The sequence below is a fragment of the Amblyomma maculatum genome, chromosome 4 (genome assembly GCF_055883805.1).
Source record: "Amblyomma maculatum isolate TAMU_Amacu chromosome 4, ASM5588380v1, whole genome shotgun sequence".
In the NCBI taxonomy this organism is placed as follows: Eukaryota; Metazoa; Arthropoda; class Arachnida; order Ixodida; family Ixodidae; genus Amblyomma; species Amblyomma maculatum.
In genome coordinates this window covers 162,888,662-162,908,869 of record NC_139347.1, presented here as the reverse complement: position 1 = coordinate 162,908,869, position 20,208 = coordinate 162,888,662, and the positions used below count along the sequence as shown (strand labels likewise).

General features: G+C 45.5%; 1 protein-coding gene across 1 annotated transcript in view; it reads left to right on the top strand.

Moving 5' to 3' along the window:
• LOC146193389 (MAM and LDL-receptor class A domain-containing protein 1-like) overlaps window positions 1–20,208 on the top strand; it is a 301,641-nt gene that overhangs the window by 27,053 nt on the left and 254,380 nt on the right. The window contains exons 2-3 of the mRNA XM_084602739.1: window positions 10,655–10,783; window positions 18,642–18,895. Coding sequence (XP_084458865.1) covers window positions 10,655–10,783; window positions 18,642–18,895 — 383 coding nt within the window. The remainder of the gene's footprint in view (window positions 1–10,654; window positions 10,784–18,641; window positions 18,896–20,208) is intronic.

Sequence of the window (20,208 nt, the reverse complement as noted above, 5' to 3'; positions counted from 1 at the left end):
CCAGTAACTATACTGGTCACAAGGACGAAGAAATAAAGACCGTTAAGCATCAGGTGAAAAATTCAGAAGATGCAAACTGGATAACTTCCATGGAAAAAAAAAGAGTGTAGAACTATACCGAAAGTGGAAAGGGCAGATCAGGGAGGAAGCTTTCTCTTACAACTCAAGAGGCAGTGCCCTACTTTTTGTAGACCGGGTTGCCTTAGCACACGGAGCTACAAAAAGAAACTTAACAATGAAGATGACGAATGTGCCGTATGCGGTAACTCCACAGACACAACTGACCATATTATACTCGAATGTAATGGTATCCATCCGGAAGTCGATAAAGCCGCAACTGCTCTTCCTGAAACTGGGGTTTAGAGATACCAGTGACCTGGTGAATGAACCTGCGGTGGAAGCCAGCAAAAACGATTTGAAGATTGGTGGCTTAACGGCGGAAAAGTGACATAATATTAGTAATGTAGAAAACAATTCAATAAATAAAATGTTGCAATAGTTAACCAATCTAAAACAATAATTAGAATATAGGGGGGAAAATGAGCACGATAGCAACTGCTACCACCCCGTTTCAAAGAGGCCGCTCCTATATTTTATCTATCCATTCATCGGCAGCGTCCATGATAAAACGGTCTATATGATGGAGATCATCACATTTCATCACCTTCCATTTCTATCCTTTCGTCGTTCCCTGCCTGCCGCCATCGTATCTCCGTAGGCTTCGAGGCGATGCAACCCACACTCACTATCAGCGAACCCGCTTAGTGGTCTGCACCAAGACCGACTGAAGACCTGCACAGAAAGCACTGCTGCAGCATTCACCTTCTAGTACATAGTCTTCGCCGCTAGGGAACGAACACTACGGACAGCCTGGCGCTACTGTAGACCTGCTGATAAAAAGGGTCTATTAGTTCTATTATTTTTCTTCGTCGTTATAGTTTAAGCATCTGTCCAAGCTATAATGCACAAGCACCTGTTCTGCGCATACGCAGTGGGTAACTACATTGCCGTAGCACAAAACGGAATCGCGGTATGTCCCCTGGCGAAAGAAAAGCATTATAAAAATAAACACTCTCCGCTAAAATGCAAAAAGGCAACATTTTTGAAGTATTGCTCGAAAAGATCCTTTTTGCTTTTAGAATATGGCTACAGTTCTTTTAAATTCATTTAGGATTTGATTATGATGATAATGACAGACGAATAGGTAAACTGAGCGCCCTCAACGGCGAGAAAGGTAACGAAAGTTGGTGCACGTCGTCCCATAGGACACTGTTTTACGTGCAGGTCTCTATTTCAGTTGGTCTTAGTCTGCACATTGTCATTTCCGCCTTCGCGACAGCGTATTCCTAATATTTAATGGAGCGAAATACACCGTAAAAACCCAGTGAAGACGACGGGATGAAGCTGAGTATCACGAGACCAAGGGACAGCGTTGCTTCTGTAATAAAAGAGACATCTGGGCAAGTAGGTACAGTGACATGTTAAATAACCAGCGCTAAAGACTAGGAGGAAGAGCAAGAAGCAAACAGGAGGGGCCCTGCCTCGCAACAGAAGTTTATTGAAAAAACACAGAATATAAATACCCAAGCCAAGCCGCACCAAACCACACAATAAACAAAAAACCAAGTCATGATGACACATCACGCATACCACGTTCAAGAAACCCAACCTCATTATCTATTAAAGCGATTGACGATTCACTAACACGTTTTTCACCTAATCGCATGAAATGCCTGGCATCAATCAATTCCCGGTTAGTTTGTGCCGGATGGACATCCAAAATATCTGCCTGTGTTAGGAAAGGATGGCAGCCATCACACCACTTACAATGCGCAACCAGATTAGAGCCTCTACCAATCTCTAATAATCTCGTGCTCTCGTAATCTAAAATCAATACACTGGCCCGTTTGATCCACATACACTTTATCACAAGATAACGGAATCCTGATATCACTCCTACTTTACGTGGAACACAGGAAAACTCATGCTTCCCCCCGACACATGATTCTTTCTCGGACATTTCTGGCTGCTGTGTTCTTAACTATGCTACTTATTTTTGATAGTTTATTTGGTGCTGAGAAACCCACTCTAACATCATACCTTCTGACCACATTTTTCAAATTTTGTGACAGACCATGCACATATGGCTGGGCCACATATATTCCTGCCCCTCTCTGTCCCGCCTTCTCCTGCTCCCGTGAATTTGCGCACGACTGTTTTAATTTTTTGATCAATTCATCACATGTTGTCAATATGACTTGAACAAAAAGTACTGCGTTCGCTAGCCTAGCTGGTTGTTCATTAAAGCTAATTCGCATATTATGAAAGCATGATTTTTACAGGAATGCCACTAGGTTAGACAGAGCGATATAAAATTTTACAAGCTTAAAATGTTGCGACCCATAATCTAGCAACGACTTTGCACTCCTTAACAAATACCGTTAGCAAACATGATGGGCACAAAACTTCAATGTGAGGTCTAGAAAACGCAGTTCATTTTCTTGTGACATTCGATCAAACGTAAATTCCATACCTAGGCCTTGCTCTTGAAAAACTAAGAATATTCATTGGTGTTGACCTACCATTGCAACCTTTGTAAAATACCAGAAAATCGTCAACACACACACACACACACACACACACACACACACACACACACACACACACACACACACACACACACATATATATATATATATATATATATATATATATATATATATATATATATATATATATATATATATATATATATACCGAAAGAGTCTTATCCCCAGCCCTTGCAAGGTTTTGGCAATCAATTCATATGCTCTGCTTAAGAAAAGAACACTTAGAACAGGAGAGACTTTTGAGCCAATACAGATGTGTGATTTCTGGGTATACACGGCACTGTTAAATTCAACATACTTTTCAAAATAAACAGATGTCAATTTCAAAAACTACCCGGTTGATATACCACAGTTGTTTCCGAACGCTATTTCACCATTCTTTTCCGAATTGCACATTCGGAGACTGGTCATGAGAGCTTCATGAGGAATAGAATAAAATTTATCCTCGACATCGTTGCTAACTGCCGAGCAATCTCCTGGGTTGTCCGTTTTCAAGTACTCGACTACCATCTCAGAGTTCATTACAGAATGCGGATCTTCTAAACGCAAAGTAGACAAATGTTTCTGCAAATAGTTTAAGAAAATACATTGCCAGGAGCCCTTCTCAGAAAGTATCACTCTAAAAGGTTGCCCAGGTTTATGAGTTTTCACAGAAAAGAATATGTCCAGAAACCTTGATTTGGCGTCTTTTGGAGCTGTGGCCAATCTGCCTAACTTCAGTTCCCCTAACAAGCGCAAAGCGTCTCTCTTGACCTTCTTAGCGTCCTTTGACACCACCTTAAAATTGTTCTTAACAGCCTCCAGCGCTGTTTGTTTGTACACATCTAATTAGTTAGGCCACTGCCCTTCTAAAGGTTCACGCAATATTTGGGCCATCTGCATCCAACGCAGAGTCACAGCCGTAAGATGTGCTGCGTACTGTATTCCAAGATGTGGCGGCAGGTGCGTTACTACAAGGACAATCTACGCGTAGTCTATAGTGTGGAAAAACAAGGTCACGGGCAACTCTCCTCCCAGGAGTGGAGCAGGATTGCGGCAAACAGCGCGGAATTCTTCTTGGCAAGTGTCCGTATGCGACTTCCGCCCAAGAAAAAGTACCGTCTGGTGAAGTTGTGGTGCTTGGGGATGCCTGCGTGCCAGCTTCGCAAGGGCCGCAAGTTTGCAGTGGAGCCTCACCTGTCACCAATTCACAAGGTGGCAATGGTCAGGCGATTGGCCACGCAGGTGAAAGACAGCTCGCGCACTTGCTTCATATCAGAATGCGTGAATGTTGCTTCGAGGACAGAATAGTGACAACTTGAGTCTCAGCATTGGCCCCATGGTTGATTTCATAGTCACCAGGAGTATTAAGGTCGCTCTCTGAATCAAGACGGTCGATTTGTCATTTTGTCGGGGGATGCGTACAACCAGAAAGCGCTAGAGGCTGTTGAGAAGAATTTTAGGGTGGTGTCAAATGACACAAGAAGGTCAAGAGAGGCTTTGCGCTTGTCAGAGAAACTGAATTTACGCAGATTCGCCACGGCTGTAAAGGACGCCAAATGAGGGGTTCAGAGCATATTCTTTTCTGTGAAAACTCATAAACCTGGGGAACCTTTTAGAGCGATAATTTCTGAGAAGGGCTCCTGGCAATGTATTGTCTAAAACTATTTGCAGAAACATTTGTCTACTTTGCGTTTCGAAGATCATAGAGAACTTTTAGGGGGGGGGGGGGGGGGGGGGGGGTAGAGTACTTCAAAACGATCAACCCTGAATATTGCTCGGCAGATAGCATCGATGTCGAGGATCTATTTTATTCGACCCCTCATTAAGCTCTCATGACCAGTCTGCGAATATCCATTTCGGAACAGAATGATGGAATAGAGTTTGAAAAGACCTGTGGTATATCAACCGGGCCATTTTTGAAATTGGCATCTTTTTATTTTGAAAAGTATGTTTGTTGAATTTGGCAGTGCCGTGTATACCCGGAAATCAGGCATCTGTATTGGTTCAAAAGACGCTCCTGTTATAAGTGACATTTTCTTGAGAAGAGTAGACGAATTGATTGTCAAAAACTTGCAAGGCCTGGGGACAAGAATCCTTCTGTATGTGGATGATGTTTGGGTCTTTTACATAGGTCGCAATGGTAGCTCATCACCAATAAATATTCTTAAAGTTTTTCAAGAGCAAAGGCTGGGTTTGAGATTTACATTTGAGCGAATGACACAAGATAATGAACTACGTTTTGTTGACCTCATGTTGAAATTTTGTACCCATCATGTTCCTTGGCGGTATTCGACTAGGAGTGCGAAGCCACTGCTAGATTATTTGTCGCAACATTCTAAGCTTGTAACAGATGGTATCGCTTTATTGAGCCTGGGGGCAGTCCTGTCAAAATCATGCTTTCATAATATGCGAATTAGCTTTAATGAACAACTAACTAGGCTAGAGAACGCTGAATTTCCTGATCACATCATGTTAACAACATGCGATAAATTGATCAAAAAAGTAAAACAGTGGCGCGCAGAGTCGCGGGAGCAGGAGAGGGCTGTACAGAGAAATGCGAAAGGATAGGTGGCCCTGCCATATGTGCATGGTATGTCGCATAATTTTAAAAATGTGGCCAGGAGGTATCAAAACTATCAAAAATATGTAGCATAGTTAAGAAGAAAGCAGCGAAACATGTCCGCGAAAGAAACACGTGTCGGATGAAGCATGAGTTTTCCTATGTTGCAAGTAAAGTAAGAGTGATATATATAATTCCGTTATCTTGTGATAAGGTGTATATGGGTTAAACGGGCAGGTGTATTAATGTTCGATTACGAGCGCACGAGAGATCTTTAGAGATGAGCAGAAGCTCTAATCTGGTTCCGCATTGTAAGGGCTTCCATCCTTTTCTAACATAGACAGATATTTTGGATGCCAATCCAGCACAGATTTACCGGGAAAGCGCTGAGGCCAGGCGTATCATGCGATTTGGTGAAAAGATGTGTTTGTGAACCATCGATCGCTTTATTAGATAACGAGGGTAGGGTTGCTTGAACGTCATATGTGTACTAGGTCATCATGACGTGGTTTTTGTGTATAATGTGGGGTTTAGTGCGGCTTGGCTCGGACTTTATACTGTGTTTCTTTTTTTTTCAATAAACTTCAGTTGCGGGTCAGCGCCCGTTCCGTTTGCTTCTTGCTCTTTGTCTTAGTCTTTAGCGCTGGTTATTTTTCATATCTTGCTTCTGTGCAGCGTATCTCGCTTCTAGCCATCACAGGAGCATTCCCGACACCGCACTTGCGCTTCAAGTGCTCATCAGGCTACCATTTTCTCTTTGAACCTGCACCATCTTTGTCCGCATTACAATCCCTCAAATTGTATATCCAGTCACATTTGTAGGTCACACCTATCTATAATATGACATTCTGCACACCTTGGATTCCTAGTGCGACCATCCCTCTTAGGCCGTCTCCTCCTTCACCTGTCTGCTCCATTCTTCCTTTCCTTCTCAGGACTGTGTTGTGGACAGTATTTCGCATATTTAAGGACGGTTCCTATATCGCCTGTCACGAGGGCGCGACCTCTGTCGCATTTTAGCACGAATAGACTATTTCACGAGGTCTGACCGGGCCCTCAGGGTTTATGGCGTCAGGGTTTATGTGCGGGGTTTGACCTTGAGTATGACCTTAACAAATCAAGTAGCAACAGCTCATCAGTAGTGACGCGCCAACTGAGGGGTGCATCGCGGGCCTAAAAGTATCTGCACAAACGGAGGTGGGGAGGATGCCGCCCACCGGGCGTCTTGAATAGGTGTGTCGAAGAACGCTAACAAAAGTCTCATCCGTCCCGTCTCGAGACAGGGTTCATTACTGGATTAGCCATACAACAGGACTGTCTCACTCGTAAGACACCGATAGTAAGTCGGCCTCCACACGATGCGACTAGCATCTTGGTGCGAGCCGTGGTTGGCTGCAAAGCACACCGCACAATTTCAATTCACGTCAGACCACGAATAGCGAGTGTGCCGGGCTTTTCTACAATCTCGGCCGAAGAAGCGCGCCGTTCCCGGCAAGCTGAGCTGGACCGGGATAGAAGACGCCATAAACGTGAACACTTTGCCTAATGTGTGTATATCCTAGAGCGTAACCAAATCGAAACTTTGAGTAAAAAACAAACACCGATTAACAGCTTAACCGAATTAAGCCATACTTTAGCACGTCAAACACTGTTTAACCTTAGTTGTAACCCTGCTAATTTTGTGTCTTCTGACACGCTTCGGAACGCCTCACGATTTCGTCTTAAGGCCACATACAACCTTCTCTCCTCAAAGGCGGCTTATTTTCACGAGACTCAGCAGTTATGCCCAGCGCTCCCTCTCTCTTTTCTGCTTGCATGCCTACTTTTCTTTACTCTACTTCGAGCTATCCCCTATCTTCCCACTAATCTTCTACGTCAAAGACATCAAGCGCCAGTTTGCTGCCATGTCTCTTCCCCGTTCTGCCTTCCTGTAACAAGCAGTTGTGGTGTCGGACAACTATCTAGATCTATGGTCGACGCTCTGATGTCGACGCGCGGCTTACTGCAGATGTCGCGGCTGTCGGTCTTTTCTGTGCACCTCGGCACGCGCAAATCTCTCATCGAGGTCCGGTCAGCTACGTGGACCGCGGATCAGTGTTGCAATCTCTCGTACGCTTGTTTCTTCAGTCTTCACGCTCTCTTTCCTTCCAAATCTTTGTATTTTCTCTCCAATAGTGACCACGGTCACTTCTCCTCGTACTTTTATTTCTCTCTAATGCAGCTATTGTCTTTCTGTCAATACGACTTAGCTGTAGGTGACGCTCTCCGCTATACCTAGGCGCCTTTCCGCTCACAACAGACGTAAGAGAACGGCTTCACAGCTATCCAAACTTTACTTCCCCTCAAGAATTATTTTCTTTATTATCTTCCCTTCGGTCTCGTCCGGTGCTTAGTCGCAATGGTGTTCGTGTTTTCTCTCTACTTTTCTGCCCGTCCATCGCATTCACTTCTTCACCGACAGTTCACAGGCCGAGCTGCCAATTTCATGCGCGCCTGTGTCTTACGTGCCGGTGACACCATCAGGCCAAATCTGTTAGGCCGCGGCCGTGATCCTGCTTCCTTAAAATGGGGTTTTGCCGACTCAGGTTTTAAAGCGACAGCGTTATAGGAGCTGTTGGCCCGAAATCTGCCGTCACAGATTCCGGCGTTATATTCGGCGTTGTGACAGAAACATCACGAACTTTGCGCTGACAGGTGGTAGACGATAGCTGACATGACCGCGCACAGATTGGACATAAGGTTACTTCACTTTAGTTTGGCAGCTACCTTGGGCCCCTTCCTTTGTACAAGAGTGTGATATAAGAATCAGCCTGCCAGGACCTTTGCATTGTAAGTCCGATACACTTCCCTAGGCCACACAGGTACGTTGATATGGTTTCGTTAAAGCGGACTTTATATGTCGCATGGTATTGCGTTGTTTTTAAAAATAACTTTTACCTGGATGCTGGTGGACATACAAGCGCGCATACAAAGTCGGCCAGAGGGACACGGAGCCATCCTGAACAATGAAGGGTTTGCAACGCATCTCCCGGGAGCATTTAAAATGACATTTATTGCAATAACTTTAAAGGCTCCATTTTCCACCACATCCGCCGTCGGCGCTGACGTTGACAGTGAAAAACGACGAGCACGCTTCAAGCAGATGATAGTTGGGAAGTGATATGGCCCGGTACCTGCTTGTGGACGAGTTGCGTGACATCATGACAGTACGTGATCAAATGGCATGACTGAGTTGGACACGGCCCGGTACCTGCTTGTGGACGAGTTGCGTGACATCATGACAGTACGTGATCAAATGGCATGACTGAGTTGGACGGAGGTACCCACTCGGGCAGCCTGTTTCAGACGTCAAGCTGAGAGGGGAATGAAACCGATCGGAAACCTTGGATCAGTATCGTATCAAAATGGAGAAGTCTTTTATTCAACTACACAAAAAAAAAAAAACTTATGCATACAGAAATATTAGATCCAATATCCAATGCGGCTAGTCAGCGGTCCAATAGAAAATAACATGTAAGTCATCCGGTTACACACACACTAAAGAAAAACCAAATTTGAAGACTTGCTCTGATTCTGAGAAAATGTTCGTTGCATGCGAGTTTGAAATTCCTGGCTTCTTTGAGTTCAATTGGCAACTCGTTCAAAATTTTGTGCTCCTGTAAATTCTATTTGTCTTTCTCCATACACATTCTGAAAAATAGCAACATTAAAAAAAGCGCGTTTAAGCGAAAAAGCATAGCCGTAGACGGAAGCTATTGACACTACCGCGTCATACCAAACAAGATGGAGCTTAAGAGTTTCAATAAATGTTTATAGTAATGCAAATAACTGGCCATAGATAATTCAAGCAATAAACGTAGCAACCTTCCTATTTCATCTGCGGAAAAGCAAAGAGCTTGAAAAGCAGGCTGCCAGCTTCATCTAGCACACATCTCTCAATCAATAGCATCACGAACCTTTACCGTGAGCTGTGAAAAACCTTTTTTCTTCGGAAGGCACTTCATACGTACGGCAGGGCACAGCACTTTACCCTAATCGCCACGTTGTGGTTCAGATTTATTTGCTGATAACATCATCTCTAGTAAACATAATAATTGCTGGTGAACTGTTTGCGAAGTGGGAGGTATGACATATCCCCGAAGTTGGCTGCAGCATGGAGCTTCCGACTATAAACTGAAGTTCATGGCGGGCTGCGTCAGCCACGACGGACGCTTTAAGGATCATGGACCGACATGCTAACCGGCGCGCAACAGTTAGACTTCTTCTATCGCATACAGGGGCATTACTAAAAATAACGGCTTGAGAGGCTAGTTGGTTCTTCTTACAGTTGGTAGTGTGCGCGTGTGTTGTGGATCTTCTCCTGTGTTTGTCTTTGTTTGCGCCACATATCTGAATACGAGGGGCATTACTAAGCTGCCTCTTCCTGAAATGCTCTTGCTTCATGCGTATAAGTACCGACGTACCATTTCAGCGACGTGCGATATCAGATTCTAACTTTAAATTCATGCCAAAAAAATTCACACTTTTGATTAACTGGAAATTTCGACAGTAAATGCAGGTGAGCGCTTGGTTTCAGAACTGTGATTGCTGCCCTAATTCAACCTGAATTTTATTAGCTTGCATGCAAAAGTGAATACCGTGGTTATTGGAAGTGCATGAAGCCAAAATTAATTTTTTGAGCATTTCAGTGCATTTCGAGAACCTGCAGTTATGTAAACAGGGTATTTCGAAGCCAGGAGTTGGCCAGGCATTGCGCGCAGAAGTGACTTCATGAATTCGCTGAAATATCGCTTTGTTGCACCTATCAATATAAACAGGATGGTAGCATAAATGCTGCAGGAGAAATTTGGAATTATATTTAGCGTTTTTCATATCGCATTCTTTAGCGGAGCTGTCCTCGGTTTAAGGGTGGCGGCTGTATTCTTATCTCATTTATTTTACTCTCGTTTTAATGCATTTATTCTGACTTAAATAGATGAGATGAATATAGTGGCAACGTGATAACTACATCTTACAAAGAAGCCCGTTAAGCCATCCCGTTGGGTGAGCTGTAATCCTTGTTTAACTTTTTTTTTTGCGCCCACCTTGACATATTTATCTTTTAATGAAGGCAATGACAGATTGCCGGGAACCACTAGTATTCGATTTATGTCACAAATATAAGCCCTTTTTGCGCCGTTTCTATAAGACAATCTTCATTCACGCCATAGAAAACGCAGTTAGAGTCCATCCGTAGATCGTGACGCTGAGAGTGCGTATTTCCTACCTGTGTTATTTTTTTTTAATCCTTATCTAGGATATTGGTAGTTTGTTTGCCTCGAAACGAAATAGTTTTCAGTGAAGCAATTCTGTGGTTACCACTTGTCTCTGTTATATAATAAGCTTTCTGAAGTTGACAATTTCTTAGAAATGACATATAAAAATGGGGCTGAAAGGCTTTTTCGCTTACTTATATATTTTGCACTCTCCAGAAATCTGATAGTAAAATTTGTTTTCCCCGCAGACACATGCTCTTTCGAAGCTGGTATATGTCCCAAATGGGTGTCCAGCGACTGCAGCAAGGCATGCTTTCAGGTCCGCAAGGTTACAGATATGAAGCACGGCCCCGCAGCGGATCACACACTAAAAACAGGTGAGGGTCACAGCACGCAAGTATATCCATGCCTTTTCAAGCCCACGAGCACTATTATTCGGGTTCTATTCGGATGCGTCGATCAAAAACAAGTCTTATAGCAGCGGATTCAGCCGGATGTCAAGTCACCACCGCCCCTCAAATGGCAGTCATCCTCTGCCAGAAACTATAGTTGAAAAAAAAAAATGGTTTTTTTATTTGCCCCTCAATGTGACCACAGTACCACAGAAAGCTTCAGATAATTTTAGTGGAGTAAACCAAAGCCCGCCTATTGCCATTCAAATACGAAAGAATTGTGCATCTGCTTTTTACAAGAGTGAACTGAGGTTACATGTGATGAGGCGCAAGACAGCCTACAGCTTTAGGAAAATAATGCACCTCAAAGGGAACATTGTTTCATCCAGACAAAACTGACAAGCTGAGCAAGGAGTCGCCGCTCGTGGTCGACTTCATCCCAGAGGGATTAACGTGGTCTGAGTTGATTGATATTCTCTAAATGAAGAATGCGCCTAATTCGATTACAGGCTGTGGTCCGGCGCAAATTTGGTTCTGGCCAGCAAGATTTTCATTAAAAGGCGACAATCCTCAAAGTTCAAGATAGCGTCAAATCATCTAGGCCTAACACTTAATTAAAAATTTCTAGAGAGAGAAAACGATTTTATTTAGCCAGAGAGACGATGGGTCAGCAAAAATGGTAAATGTGGGCATCTTTTTGACCAATGCCTCAAGTTCTTGATGTTGCAAGAGCCACCCCACGACCACTGAAGAGGCTTGGGAGACGTTCCTCCTCATCTCCTTGAGTGCGACAGCACAAGCTGCCTTCGCGCGCTGGGCTCGCAAGGCAATGGAATCCTCCGGAGTCCAGGACTTCGGACGCTGACCAAGAAGATGCCGGCAGAGAAAGGGAGGGGTGGTTTAAGCATGGCTGGAACGTAGTGATACCAAAGAAAGCTCTGGAAAAGTATGGTGTAGCTAGGTTTTACACATTTAGGCGGTATAAATTAGGGGAACGCTCAACCTTCGTTTTAATAGTTGGCGCGATAAAGCCTTTAACTATGCCTTTTCATTACCCTCTTTTATACAATAACAAAATGATAATAATATTATAATAATTAATAATCGGTTCTTGTGGTTGTTGTGGCTGTAGGAAGAAAGAAAAGAAAATGCACGGGCCTGCTACTGGCTCTGTAGCTGAGCTACGTTCACTGTAGCTAAAGAGCACTAGAAGGGGTAGCTGAGCCACCTCCGCTACCTTGCTGATTGATTTATAGGAAGGGAAAAGGCGCGGCAACTGTCTCACTTGCTTAAAGTGGACACCTCAACCACGCCGTAAGGGAAGGAAGGAAGGTGGGAGAGAAAGTGGAAATAGAAAAAGAGGAGCCGTAGTGGAGGGTTACGGATTAATTTCGACCACCTGGGGATCTTTAACGTGCTCTGACATCGCACAGAACGCGGACGCCTCTTCGTTTCGCCTCCATCTGAACGCAGCTGCCGAGGTCGCGTTCGAACCCGGGTACTCCGGCAAAGTAGTCGGGCGGCTTATCACTGCACTACCCCCTGCGCACAGAAGAGAAAATAGAGAAGAAAGAAAAGAAGAGGAAACAAGAGGGAGAGAAAGACGCACGCCGCAACAGCCGTCGTCCACGACCTGTGGTGTCGGGTACAATAACGGCCAACAACAGATAAACATTTGCTAGCCCCCGCCGCAAGCGGCGGTGACCTACCTGCCCCAAACCGGTAGGGCTAGGAACGGCCTATAATTATTGCTTCACAGGAATTAAAAGACGCAGTGTATTTTACACTTGTTCTGTGGACACCTGACAAGCACCGTAAGGGAGGGGAGGAAAGCAGGAGTGAAAGTGGAAAGAGAGAAACAGGTGCCGCAGTGGAGGGCTCCGGAGTAATTTCGCATACCTGGGGATCTTTAATTTCTCTCCTTCCACTTTCACTCCCACCTTCATCCCTTCGCTTACTGCGCGGTTCAGGTGTCCACATAGCAAGTGTGACAGATACTGCGCCTTTCTCTTCCTGCGAACCAATTATTATTATTATTATTATTATTATTATTGGGGGTCATTAATCTTCCACCACGGCGGAGCTGCTGGGCCTACGCCTAGGCCTGGATCTACTGCTTGAACTGACTCCGCCGCCACCCAGGTGTGCCGTGCTATGCAACCGCTCTCAGCCGCCTTCGAAACACCGGCCGGAGAATTCCGCTGCTGTGTCAGATTCGCACGCGTCTTGAGAGCTTAGCGAAGCGCGGCTGCGCTACACGGGCGCAGTGGATCCCCGGACACTGCAGCATCGAGGGCAACGAACGTGCCGACTAGCTCGCGACCGCAGTACATGAACTCCCTCCTAGTGACGAGAAACTCGCTTCGTAGGACGTGCGCACGGTAGCGTATTGTCAAACCATAGAGATGCGTGATGTTAATCCATTGCGCCGCCGAAACAACGGGAACGGTGGGCTTTTAATGTTTTCTTGTTCGCTTAGACAATATATTCACTATTTGTCACCTGGTGGCGCTGCTCAGAGGAATCACGCGCCAGAGCGTCGTCTGCTCGAGTGCTCCTACGGGATATGGTTTGCTAATACGCATCCCGGCCAGCGTAGCAGTTCTCCTGTGGCCGCCAGGCAGTGCGCGCGTCCGCGAGCGAACACACGTGAGCCTGTGTGAATATATCGAACAGGCGGGCTTGATGACCCGCCTATTTCACTTCGCCAGATAGTGCGCACTCTGACCGAATGCTCTGCGTGTGCTATTCCTGACAATAACGGCCGGTAGCCCCACGTCGGCCGCCAGGGTTTGTACAGTGCGAAAGTGCGGCGTCGTAAACAGTTACATGGACGCAGAGCTATTACGTAGGGCCGCCCTATGTGCCGAGTGCTCACGGACCTAAAACTTTGGCGGGTGGGCCTCAAGCAAATTACTGTATAATGTTCTATATTCTATATATTTCTGTTTATTTTTACCTACCCTTTCCTTTCTCCCTATCGTTCACCACTTTGATTTCCTATACCCCTTCCTTGCTATCCCTCCGGAAATTTCGACCATCTGGGGAGTCCTCCACTACGGCGTCTCTCATAGCCTAAGTCGCTTTGTGACGTTAAACTCTGATTTATTTCTGATTTATTTATAGGGAGGGAAAGGCGCGGTAACTGTCTCACTTGTTTTCTGTGGACACCGCAACCGCGCCGTAAGGGAAGGGAGGAAGGTGGGAGTGAAAGTGGAAAGTTGAACTCCACAAACCAACCAACCAACCAACCTTTAATTCCGCCGCCCTTGTTCAGTTGCTTCAGATATCAGACACCTGGGCTGGCAAACATATTTTCCGTCCTTTTGTGTATATAATGAATAACCACCATATATATATGTATATATATATATATATATATATATATATATATATATATATATATATATATATATATATATGCCCCGCCGGGGTGGCGCAGTGGTTACGGCGCTCGACTACTGAGCCCAAGGACGCGGGATCGAATCCCGGCCTCGGCTGCCGCTTTTCGGTGGAGGCGAAAAGCAAGGCGCACGTGTTGCGATATCAGTGCACGTTAAAGAACCCCAGGTGGTCGAAATTTCCGGAGTCCTCCTCTCATAGCCTGAGTCGCTTTGGGACGTTAAACCCCACAAACCAACCAACCATATATATATATATATATATATATATATATATATATATATATATATATATATATATATATATATATTTAATGATGCCCCGCTGGGGTGACACAGTAGTTACGGCGCTCGACTACTGTTCCCACGGACGCGGGATCGAATCCCGGCCTCGGCGGCAGCTTTTCGATGGAGGCGAAAAGCAAGGCGCCCGTGTGCTGTGCGATGTCAGTGCACGTTAAAGGACCCCAGGTGGTCGAAATTTCCGGAGTCCTCCACTACGGCGTCTCTCATAGCCTGAGTTGCTTTGGGACGTTAAACTCCACAAACCAACCAATATTTAATGTGCATTGACATTGTACAGCACACGGACGCCTCTTCATTCCGCCTCCATCGGAACGCAGCCGCCCGCAGTCGGCACCGAACCCGCGAACTCCGGCAGAGTAGTCGGGCATCTCACCACTGCACCACCGTGGCGGGGCTATAAGTTGGTTTTAGGAGAAAGGAAGGCGCAGTAACCATCTCCCTTTTCAGTGGACACCAAAGTTTAATTAGGTAAAGTTTATTCTCAATTCATAGGCAGCCTACATCTGCCATCCTGTCACACGCATCCTGCGCGGCGGCACTCCCGACCCCAAAATTAAACTAGTCGGGGAACCCGCGCAAGCGGGCAACTCTGGAAACGATAGGTCCGACCAACTTGCCCAAGGATTAACAATCCAGGCGGTCGGTCTCACGCATCTAGACGCACTCGCTGAAGCCCCCTAGACTTTCACAGAAATTACTAATTTTCACAAAGAGATGATACGCCTTTTTCCGCCTCCGCACCCGAATTCGACCGAGCACAAGCCACCCTACTCAGAAGATTACAGACACGCTCAATGCTTAGTCATTCCACGCTATGACTAATTACTAATGGAGAATACGACCTCGCATGTCCAAATTACAAGTATCCAGATTCGATCCCGACCTCGGCGGTTGCGTTTCGATTGAGGTGAAATGAAGAGGCTTCCGTGTGCTGTACGATGTCAACGCACGTGAAAGATCCCCAGATGGTCGAAATTAGAACACAATTACGGCTCCTCTTAATAATAATAATTGGTTCACGGGAAAGGAAAGGTTCAGTATCTGTCACACTTGCTCTGTGGACACCTGAACCGCGCCGTGAGGGAAGAGAAGAAGGTAGGAGTGAAAGTGGAAAGAGAGAATGAGGAGCCGTAGTGGAGGACTACGGAGTAATTTTGACCACCTGGGGATCTTTAAACGTAGGGGAGGGTCCCCCCCCCCCCTGTTCCTGTGTGGCGGATAGGGTGCTCATCAGTTGCCGACGCGCCGGTTATTTCACGTAGGCCCCGGCACGTCGACGAATGCGTGACCACCTTCCCACGGCTAGACCTGGTTCTTGGCGCTGCGGAAGCGAGGGTATCATATTGTTTGCGTCGGCATCGGCGGCGTTGTCCCTGAAACCAACTCCGCAGCTGGGGTTGACTCACTATCGGCGCCAGCAGCATCAGTCAGTCGCTGCTATCTCTTCCCTCCTCCCTTTATCGCGTTGACCGCTTGCTGCGCGCGCTTCTGCCCCCATCGTTTGCCGCTGGGTGTACACGCCGCCCCCCTCCCCCTTCTTCCTGCGAGTCTCCAGTTGTCAAAGCACCGGCTCGAACTTAATTCCTTTCTTCGCTCCTCCTCCAATGAAACCCCTGTGCGGTGGCAATCGGAGAGCCAGATCGGTGGCGGCGGATCTGTATATGTGCACAAAAAAAAAATTTTGTGATAGCGCATACATGTGTTGCTCGATTTCTTTGCCTCAATCTATCGAAAAGGTGAAAGAGCTTATTTGCTGCGCTCAAATTTCGCATTAGGAAGTAACGTAATCGTCGATAATTTTTTACTTTGACTCCCATCTTCCTCCCTTCCCTTACGGCGCGGTTCAGGTGTCCACAGAGACAAGTGTGACAGATACTGTACCTTCCCTACTGAAAAAACTGTAAGGGGCAATAACCTCACATTTTCTCGCACAATCTCACTCAATTCACATAAGAAATCACGTACAAGTCGCATATAATTGCATAAGTTCTCATAGTTTCTTGTACATTATCATAAATTATGTACGATATTTTATGATAATGATGTGCACCGTATGAGACTTTATGCGATTAAATGAGATTTTATGAGGTTATTGCCCCGTAGAACTTTTGGTTTTTCAGTAGGGTTGCCCTTCCTGTGAACCAATTATTATTATTATAACCCGCCACTCAGGCGCACATCCTCTGGGGATGCAAAAATAACCCGCCCCCAAGGGCCCTCCTGCCAGCTCCCTCTGCGGAAAGCTTGGAGTAACTCCTCACCAATCCAGACAAGAACACACAACTTGCACTTATTTCGTGGGCCCAGGATATCACCCCACCCGCCCCCCTTGGGGGCCACACAGGACCCACCTGCCCTAATTCACAACATCTGGGGCAAATAAAGTTGTTCCTCTCTCTCACTCTCTGTGGTCGGTCCCAGAAGGCGAAATCCGAAGCTGCACTACGCAGAGTAATATTTGCGTTCTAAAATGCCACCAAAATAACGCCCACCTTCTACGCGCACGAGCGCTTAGCCTCTCCTTTTCTATCCCGGCGCCGGTTTCCCATTTTCATGCACTCGTTCCGTAAACGTATTCCTTGATGGCATCCCCGATCAAAGAAATGCACAGCCCGCGGCACCCCTTCTCCGCCCCGACCTGTCGTCATGAGCGGCTTCTTGCTGACCGCCTACTACTGCAGAGAAAGGAATGCCCCCAGCCATTAGAGTTGGCCTTGGACTTTGCCCTCTTCTCTACGCATGGTTGTCCGTTTCTGAAGCGTCTCGCAACTTGTTCGCCGCCGGTACAGACACAGTGGTGGGAGTGGTGGCATTTCGCGCGTGGTCAAGGGCTGCACTGTGAAACAAAACTAAAGAATCGCCTTTGACCGCGGTCTTGCACCTAGGATATACCACGGCCTTACAATGATTTTAAAGTAATGATTCTCGTGTGGAAATGGTAAGAATGTATTGCATATTTTCCCCGAACGCACCGCGTACTCTCGGGATCAGCTTTCCTCGTTCAACAATAGAGACTGGAACATCAGAGCACGCCTTTGAAAAATACAGATAAAATGAGGCATACATAAAATACACGTAATGATTGGAAATATTAGGCGCCATAAGCTCGCTGGAAATTGATCTGATGATATCATTTTAAAAAGCGCCATAACAAGCATGCTTTTAAGCTAACGAGAAAATGGCAGAAGAGGAAAGCTTACTGTATGTTCGGAATCAGCCAAACTGATTACCTATTTCGAATAGAAAATATTCGCAGAGCATTTGCGCGTCATCTGAGGGACAAATATATCAGCAGCGCTCTTTACCTTAGGCCAGATACATAGACCAGGCATACATTGACAGCTTCATGGACTCCATGCCACAGCGCGTGGAAAAGGTTTGCGTGCGGAAAACTGATGGCGTTACGTCGCTGTGAAAAGCTACTTTTGAATTTTTGTTTGATATTGTAGGTAATCAATTTTATAATGGTTGTCGATAACGTTGATCTGAGCAGAAAGCATCTCGTTACTCTATTTTTGTGAGCACAAATTTCGGCTTGATGTTGTTATGATTTTTTATTCTTGTTGCGCAAGAAGTCTGACATTGTGTTTTCATCGATCTCGGTCGGTGTTGTAGCTCAATAAAAAAAAGAGAGGTAGGGCAACATAAATTACAAAGCCTTTTGTTTCCTACGGTATGTACTGATTGCATGCTGCTGGATTAAAACGCTATGAAAAAGGCAGACATCTGGAAGTGTTTTGTAGCGAAAGCAATACTACGATAGGTTTTCTAAGAATTTAGCCATGCAAGCTTCCGCATTACTTGTGGGCTCTCGACGCGCTCTTGGCAGCCTAGTATGGCATTTAGATCCCTCAACTATTCATATCCCCCATATGCATGCTCTCTTAAGGAGGTGTAAGAAAGTCAGTCAACTTCAGGAATCAGAAAGAATAACTTGCCGTCACCGCGTATATGGTCTCCTCTAGTTTCCCATGTGTTACTCGTTCTGGATCTAGTTCATTGCAAAAATACAGTAAGATAGTGGCCTACAGGGAGAGTTGCGAGAAACAGTCTGTGTACGTTCTTTTTGTTGCGCGTGCTGTGGTGCACTAATATGGTTACAATGGCTTGTACATTTTTCATACTTCCACCAACAGACCAAGGTTCGAGTGCCTATGCAACAATGAATGGCTCTTCATTTGGCTTCCGTATCGCCCAGCTCACTCGAAAGGAACCAGGGCCTCTTTGTTTCACTGCCTGGTACCATCTATCAGGAACAGAAAGTGGCCAGGCTTCGTTCCAAGTGGATCATCATTCTACCTTTCGTAAAGACTTTTACGCGACCAGACCAGAACTGGCCGGCCGTTGGCAGCGAGTGCGGTACTCCGAAAAACGTTCAGGTGACGTAGAGGTACGTGCATATATTATATCTCTTAGAAAAATCAGGTGACGAAATCCAATTTTGATGGCGACTCTTGAATACTTCCGTTGCATCGAGGCTAAATTCTATTTGGTTTCCTGAGAACCATTTGTGAATATTTTGTATCTCTATTGTTGTTTGCTATTACGATAATATAGAGAGTACAATTATGTTATACATGTGACTGAAGTACCTAGGCCACTCATCGCTGCTGAAGAAAATAGAGTTGCAATAACAATTCATTTAATATTTTTTATTCTACTGCAGGATAAATTCTAGGGCACAACTGATGTTTGGCACGCGCCTAATTAACGTATTGCATAAGTGAGTTAGCATGCTCTGGCTGTAAAATTTATAAACAATCTACGACTGATTAAAACACGGAGCATGAAGTACCAGCTAGTTTTTTATGCGAAGGGGCTGTGTGCTTTAGGCTCTCTCCTATAATGGCATACATCTCGCGGCCGTACGTCTTACTGGGGGAAACGCCAGAACCGGAAGTGGTGGCAACCACATTTCTTTCACTTTAAGCCGCAGAAAAAATATACTTTCTGAAGCAGGGACAGAAGCTAAAGGCAGTTGATGTGTTATGAGGCCTCTGCCTCTGGATTTCGGAGTAATACTATTGAAGGGATTCAAAAAAGTTTTTTTCTGTACCCGACAAGGTATACAACGCGATAATTTACACTATTCTAAAATTGCAATAATAACAATTGGTTCACAGGAAGGGAAAGGCGCAGTATCTGTCACACGCTCTGTGGACGTCTGACCGCGCCGTAAGGGAAGGAATGAAGGTGGGAGTGAAAGGAGAGAAAGGGTAGCGTAGTGGAGGGCTACGGAGTAATTTCGACCACCTGGGGATCCTTAACGCGCGCTGACATCACACAGCACACGGACGCTACTTCGTTTCGCCTCCATAGAAACACAGCAGCCGTGGTCGGGTTCGAACCCGGGAACTCCGGACAGTGGTCGGGTGTCTTACCACTGCACCACCCCGGCGGGCAAAATTACAAGAACGTTTCAAGTTTAGAGTAGCACAAACAGCACAACACACATTATTTGGTACTATCTTAATTTCTATCGACATATCTCAAGAACTAACTGATGTGCCATAGACAAACAAAATAAGACAAATTTCATTACTAGATTGTAAAAAGTTTACATCTAACGTGAAATGGATATAAAAACACGGTCACCATGACAACATACACTGAACTACCTGCGTTACAGAAGCGTTGTTTTTTGAAAGGAAAGTAAGTTGATTTCTGTGTGCAATTTTTATCGCCATAAAAGGCGTTTTATAT